General features: G+C 44.9%; 2 protein-coding genes across 2 annotated transcripts; both read right to left on the reverse strand.

The window, feature by feature from the left end:
* LOC109842636 (pollen receptor-like kinase 4) lies at positions 690-3,974 on the reverse strand. Its single transcript, XM_020411486.1, has 4 exons — positions 3,851-3,974; positions 2,474-2,802; positions 1,716-2,076; positions 690-1,617 (listed from the first exon to the last, which is right to left on the reverse strand). The coding sequence occupies exons 1-4, from the start codon at positions 3,972-3,974 to the stop codon at positions 992-994; spliced, it is 1,440 nt and encodes a 479-aa protein (XP_020267075.1). The 3' UTR covers positions 690-991.
* On the reverse strand, positions 3,954-7,502 carry LOC109842638 (tRNA pseudouridine synthase A; the record flags this gene model as incomplete). The annotated part of the gene is made up of 6 exons (XM_020411487.1): positions 3,954-4,244; positions 4,572-4,631; positions 5,462-5,531; positions 5,852-6,174; positions 6,741-6,832; positions 7,388-7,502. Coding segments are annotated over 6 exons (846 nt in total), but the record flags the coding sequence as incomplete, so codon positions are not given.

A 7,505-nucleotide genomic window follows, 5' to 3' on the forward strand; every position in this document is an offset into this window, starting at 1 on the left:
AAAGCTGCCACATTGGCAGCTTTCCGCCCCCATTCTCAGGCAAATTTTTTTTACCAAACGCGCCCTAAACGTACGTGTGAAGTCTATGCCCAATATCTACACGGAGGTTCGACCTGTGTCAAGGCAACAAAGACTACGGAACAGCTTATCATTTGAATAATTAATATAAACTGTGTTCAAACACACACAAGAGATATAAATCACACAAAAAAGAAAAATAAAAATAAGCTCTGCAGGGTCTGACCAAACTTTTGGTTACGCATCTATGAAAGATTATTTAACATAGTACATTGGTTTTGCTAGTTATACCCCAAAGTGGCACATCATAGTACCAGAACGCGCTCCAGTTGATGTAAATTAGAACCTGCTCGAGTTACAATTCCTTCTGTTATGTCTTACTTAATATCACACAAAACACAACCCTTATGAAATTCATATATTTGGATTTGAAGTGTAGAATTGAATTCAAGGGGTTTGGAATCTAAGAATTGAAATTCATGGATTTCACAAATTGCTTGTTCGGATGCATTTCTTGAGCGAATGGATACCAAATATTAGATTTCAACTCTTAAAGAGGCGTTTTGGGGAGAAAGCTGCCACATTGGCAGCTTTCCGCCCCCCTTCCCATGCAAAAAATGTAAAACAAACAAGCCCTTAACATCCATCCAGTACGAGAAAGGGGAAAGCACTGCAAAAATTGACATGTTTGGAGGGGGGGAAGAAATCTCTTACAAATTCCACCACCACTTCACATGCGGCTCCAAATATGTAGTTACAAGAACCAAAGAAAGCTCAGACACTGACAAACAGCCACACCGTCGAGACTGATGAATGCCAAAATCTGAATCAAGCATCACAATGACCTCTTCCCTTCTTCTTTTCTTTTCTTAATTAATTTGTTTTTTTTTTCAAATTTTTAAAGTTGAGATAAAATGATCATTCTCTCATCATTTGTTTTTGTTTGCAACAAGAGCGGTGTTTCTTTTTTTAATTAACTTGAAGAACCCAACGCCACCTCGCTCAGAAGCGAAGAATCTTCCTCCTCTTCCTCGGCTCCCGTCCCCTTGAGCTCCTCAATCCTGTCCAATGCTTCCTTGATGTCCCACCTGTTGTCGGCGTTCGGCTCGCAGCATCGCAATCCAATGTGCAACAGCTTAGACATCTGCCCTTTCTCCCCGTTCTCAGCACTCTTCATCTCGCTATCGAACGCCTCCTCCTTAACAACCGAATTCACCCACCCCGCCAAATCACCGCCTCCCTTCCCTTTCTGCAGGTAAATAGCCGGAAACTGACCTGTCAGTACCTCCAGTATCAATATCCCAAGGCTCCACACGTCGCTCTTTTTCGATGGTTTGCCTGTTTCTGTCACCTCGGGCGCCTTATAAGCGACCATGACCTGGGAGGCGTGCGAGTTGTTGACCAAGGGCACAAGGGCGTAGTCGGTTAGGAGGGCCTCGTAGTTGTCGTCGATGAGCACATTGGATGACTTGAGGTGTCCATGTGGCAGAATAAGCATGGGGAGCTCTTCGTATAAGTAGGCTAGCCCTCTTGCTACCCCCTTTATTATCTTCAGCCTCGTCGGCCACCCCAGAGGAGGAAGGTTTGATCCGCGATTGCCTGAGACATGGCATTGCATCAGGAGATAAAATGTGATTTAGTATGGAACAAGCGATTAAAGGAATGAAATGACGTGATAACTGGCTCACGTTACGCACCGTGAAGCATGTGAGCCAGGCTGCCGTTGAGAATGTAGTTGGTGATGATGAGCTTCTCTTCCTTCCTGTAGTAATAGGCGACGAGAGGCAGGACATTAGGGTGAGACAGCCTGCCAAGCCTTCTCATGTGCTCTTGGAAGTCCTCTCTCCCAACCCTATTCATCTCCTTGAATCTCTTCACGGCCACCGAAGGCCCTTCGATCAGCACTGCCTTGTACGAAGACCCAAAGTTGCCGCTGCCCAGCACTTCTGCTGAAGCCCTCAACAGATCCTGCAACTCGAACCTCTCCCCACCGTCCTGTAGGAATGTCAACTTCTCCTCCTGTGTGATCTCTCCCGCTGGGAGTGGCGTTCTGGCCAGCTGCAGCATGGTTTCCAGGCAGAGTGACACAGCAAATCTGCTCCAGCTTGTTCTGTCGACGCGACAGATCCTGATGTAGTAGGGGAATGAGGAAAGTCGTCTACCTCGTTGTTCCGAGGCGGCTGGCGGAAGAGAGCAACAAGAATCAAGGCTAATGATAGACACGCGCTGCAATACATTACCCATATTATCAATCATTAGCCGATTGCGAATTTTCTCGGATGGAGCTCCTGGGCATTTCATTTGAAAGGGGAGGCCGCACAGCTTGTCGTTGCTGAACGGGCCAATGTTGTATAATTATATAAATAGAACCTAAAATTTATGAGGGGAGCTGAGATTAAGGAGTGCATGCGGGGGTGGGGTGGGGGGGGGGGTGAGATTAAGAGGACTGCGTAACAGCTTGATCATCAATGCTGTTGATGGATTCTGGAATTCTGCCTTCGAGCTTGTTATAGGAGACGTTGAGGAGCTGGAGAGCGGGCTGCTTGAGCTCCGGTATCTCTCCTTCAAACTGATTGGCGTCAAGCCTGAGGAACATGAGCTTGGAGAGCTGAGTGAGGGACGAAGGGATCTTCCCGGTGAACTCGTTGTTGGAGATGTAAACCTTCTTCAGAGACCTGGTCCCCAGGAAAGCCCCCTCAGGGATGACGCCGGAGAACTGGTTGTTGGAGAGGTAGAGGGCCTTGAGGGAGCCCAGGGCTCTTATGTCGGCAGGTCCCACAAAGTCTGTTCATGGAGCGGATGGCGCGGGGCTGGTGAGGCCGCGAGGGAGGTGAGCGTTGAGGTGCGCGAGGCCCATGCTTCGAGCTGCGGGCCACACTTCGTGTTGGTGCAGTAGAGCCACCCATGTCGGTGACCCTGATCTTGCAATGGGGTTGGAGGCCGATGTCCAGCTCGCGCAGGCCTCATCGCCCCGCCCACCGACCAATACGTCGACTTGATTCAGGAGGGAGTCGGGCTCTGACGATGAGGCAGATGCCCTGTTTGTGGGTTCAAGGGAATGCAGCTGTGAATGACCGCGACAGGGCGGGGGGGGGGGGGGGGGGGGGGGGGGGGGGGGGGGGGGGGGGGGGGGGGGGGGGGGGGGGGGGGGGGGGTGGGGGGGGGGGGGGGGGGGGGGGGGGGGGGGGGGGGGGGGGGGGGGGGGGGAGGGGGGGGGGGGGGGGGGGGGGGGGGGGGGGGGGGGGGGGGGGGGGGGGGGGGGGGGGGGGGCGAGGAGAACGAGGCCCGTCAAAGCTTCCCGGCATGGTTGACCGGGAAGGATGAGAGAGAGAGAGGGGGAGAGGAGAGAACAGGAGGAAAGACGATAAACGAATAAGAATAACTAACGGGAGGTCAGGGGGGGTGGATGCTAAATTGTGGGGGACGAATGGATACGGTAATGTGAGGGGGGAGGGAGGGAGGGAGGGAGGGAGGCTTGTCTGTGAGTTAGTTATTAAAATTGATGGATGGCTCCGGCATTTTATATACATATACATAATACATGTGTGTGTGTGTGGGAAAAAAAAAAGAAAAAGGAAATGATGCAAATTAGGAGGATGTTGGATGAGGACGTGTCTAAGAACAGAGATTCACGGGAGGGCTTCGTGAGCAGTTGAAATTAATAGGAACTTGTCTCCTCTTTCTTCAGCAGCTGTTGCCAGAGCCACATCAGGCCGCCCCTTAACCTATTATTGGCATCGACTCCAGGCTCCCACCCACATTCTTTTTTCTTCCCCCTTCTCCGTCTCTGGTTTTCATAATGGAGCGATAGCTAAATTTTAAGACAATCCACCAACATATTGCTGCATCGCACACTGTTGGGAAATTGCAAATTCAGGTTGACAGGCTGAATTGAATCCAGAGTATGTAATGTAGGACATTGTGATCATCTGCAGACGGTTCCCATATTGATACATTACGAAAACAATTTAGGAGTTCATTCTTCTTTGTTTCATGCATATCGCGCATTAACCTAAGACCCAATGTGACATATACCTTGATTATTGAATAAAACAATTTTCTCGTATAAAATCTCCATAACCAACGTCAACAAGACAGAGACCATCTGGAGGCGCAGGAGGAGCTGTGGCCCGTCTGCATGAAGCATCCATCAGCTTTAGTAAAGCATCATTGTTGGCACCTGCTGCTGCTTCCCTTATGGCCGTCGCAACAAGCACCCTAACCATCTGCACAAAACAACAACAACAAAACCTAAGTGAAAGCTTGCCGAAATGCATGCTTTAACTCTCTATACTTGAATCATTTTATTGATAATGTTCTCATTAGTTCAGGTTAAACCTAGTTAAGAGAATAATCCCAATAGCCGAGTCAACAACATCAATATGCTTCCACAACGACTTAAAATTCAGTAACCAAAACTATGGATTAAGTCACCCCTGTCGATAGCTGCATGTTCTAGAGACAGCTGTGAGATAATCTAAAAGTGGCCTGTAATTTGCATTCCACTGAATCATTACGGTAGACATGTAATATCTAAGGATGCAAAATAATACCTTGCGCAAGAAGCGATTTGCAACCAGTTCCACGCACATCACCCTCAGTTCTTTACAACCCTATGAATGAACAATTACCATCAGAACAATGGTGAGAATTCACTTTGCTCGAGAACTTAAAATAAAATATTTTAACGTGTAACCAAGACAAACATGATCTAAGGATGATCAACACTCTGCAATAAGCATGACCACTAATGCTGATATTTGACAAATTCTATCTGGTACAACATGCACCATTACTACCTATAGATTAAACAGGCTGATGTACAACATAATGAAGTTGAAAACTAGATGAAGGCAACCACCCTTCAAATTAAGCTTGCAACTAGCAAAATGGGAAATGCTGATAAATGTTGTCTTAAATAATCCGTTTTATTGACGAGAGAGTATATCTTTAATTTGTATCTTTACTTTTTGAGGTCCCTAATTCACCAAACGTTCCAAGGTCCTATACCAAATCATATCATAGGCCCCCTCTTTCTTGAGTTACTACACAAGATATTTGAAAACTGCTTCTCAGTTGCATGACTTTAAACTACAGAAAATTAGGAATTATTCCTACCTGCCAATTGCTCTACTAGTTTTATGGTAAATTAGCAACTGCCCATAAAGCTAGCAACCGTCTTGAGTAAGGAATATTCCCTTTGCCAACAGCTGCAAATTCCTTTTCTGGTAAGTGGTTATCTTAGTCGATGCACGTCAGGTAGATGAGAAGAGAATTTTTTTCAATCCGTTTACACATCCTTATCCAGAGGAGTTTGCACCATGGGAGGCCTCATTGTAATGGGAATAGAGATAGAATAATGATATATGCTAAAACTTCCGAGGAAAATTCAATATGTCATCCCACAATCTACAGTATTAAGCAAATAGGGAGGCATAAATACCTGGTTAATACAAGGAAGTTTGGCTTCTGCAGCACGAGCATGAAACATAAAACACTCTGTTGGTGGTCCACTGAAATAGCAAAAAATAACGTAAATAAGAGATGATAAACTTACTGATTCTTTTTAGTGAGAAGCCCTTGCAATAAAACAAAAGGATGAAATTATAATAGTATTAAATCGCAACGTTATGCACACAACTGAACAGAAGAAAATGCAGATGTTTATGATTACAAGGAATCATTACTCAGCTTCACAAAGGTGTCGTGCCAAGAGAACACTTCATTCTTTAAATGGTTTCTTAAGTCACTTCAGTGCCTGATATATCATCAGAAGCAAATAATGTTTTCCCCTGTTTATATTTGAACTTTGAAGTTAGTAAATTCGCCTTACATGCTTCTTGAAGCTTTTGTATCCCGTGCAAATATTTTGTACGATAAAGACTTCCCTTCTAATTGGCGTAGAAGTTCATTCACCTTGTTTACATCAAAGTCTTTTGGTTTCTTTTCATATTTGAGATCTCCATTACCATTCCAAACACCTGACAATCTATCAACCTCATAGCTTTCAGTCTGTCCTTTCATGCGATCATCATCCTCGTCGCTACTAGTCACAATGCCCCCATTTTCTTGGTCTTGATCACCATCATCAAGAGGGAAAATGTAAAAGTAGCGTCTCCATTTCGCTGCAAAATTTGGATGGAATGCACGTGACACCTGCAGAGATGATTCCCTATCAGGATATAAACATAAATTATCATTAACAGGCAACATGACTGAGATTCGTTCCCAAAAAAAAGTAAAGGCAAAGAACAGCTTAGATTGTTAGTTTGTTTTAAAATCGTGTTGCAGCAAAACCACTTAAGAGCATTTAAATGGTTTCAAGTGTTGGTGTTGAGGTAATTAAAGCTCGACGGCAAGCTAGGATGCAGATTGTAGCCAGCATTAGCAGTGTTGCAGCCAAATTGGCCAAAACTTAACTCGTCTGTTAGTAGTAATGTGCAAGGTTCTCCTCACTTACCACAACAGCAAGGCAACTGCATGCAGAGTAAATACAGCTAATCAGACAGTGGAGTTGTACTTCTTTTAGCACCATCAACAACGAAACTAAACAAACATCTAGTACGCACACCATTTCCGCATTTTCCAAGTATACTTACAACCAACCAACCAGCCAGTAAAATTAACTGAGGAATAAATTTAATTGACAACCGAACTTCATAATCAAGAGCGTTATCTACAACAGAACAGATTAGAGAGAGTCCAGTTTCATGAAACCCTACCTTGGAGACAGATACAGCTCTGATCTTTCCCGGTGCAGAATTATTAACTGCATCCCTTATATCTTCACAGGTAACATCTTTCTTCCAAGTATCTAGTGATCCATAAGAATACATTAGCAAAGATCCAAAGCAAGTCGATTAAACTAAAGAGATAACCAGCGTGTCACGGTCTCCAACTCTTGCCAACGTACCATCATTCCACAACACATGCATACCACTTTTACTATGTACCAACGTTATTTGCATTTCCTAACACGGCGGAAAAGGTTTTACAATAAAATTGCAGTAAGAACGGATGAAACGAACAAAAGGATGAAAGAACAATTCTCAACCCTGATTTACAGAACCGTCCTAGATACCCTTCTGTGTGTACTATAGTAGCTACATTAGGCAGGCTCGTTACAAAATGATCAAGTATAAATCGGTAGCTTTATACTTGATTTACTCTTCAACCAATGCATGTGACAGGTTTTTTCTATTTTCACCTTTGGTTTTTATAATTTTTTTTATTTTTAACTTTTTGCAGTGCCCAATTGGAGCCGCGGGTTCAGAGGTGACTGACATTCTAATGCTGCATTTAGCTTCTGGAAGTGATTTTTAAACTAATAAGAAAAAGAGGAGGGGGGCGGGTGAATTGATGAACTGACAAAATGAACAAACTTGTTGGAGGGCAGTGACGCCCTTATCGGTGCGGCCAGCAACAACAGCACAGCCTTCCAGCGGCAGAGACCTTTCTCTGAGTTGATTGGCTTTTCTATCGTCGAC

The sequence above is a fragment of the Asparagus officinalis genome, chromosome 5, assembly GCF_001876935.1.
Source record: "Asparagus officinalis chromosome 5, Aspof.V1, whole genome shotgun sequence".
NCBI lineage: Eukaryota > Viridiplantae > Streptophyta > Magnoliopsida > Asparagales > Asparagaceae > Asparagus > Asparagus officinalis.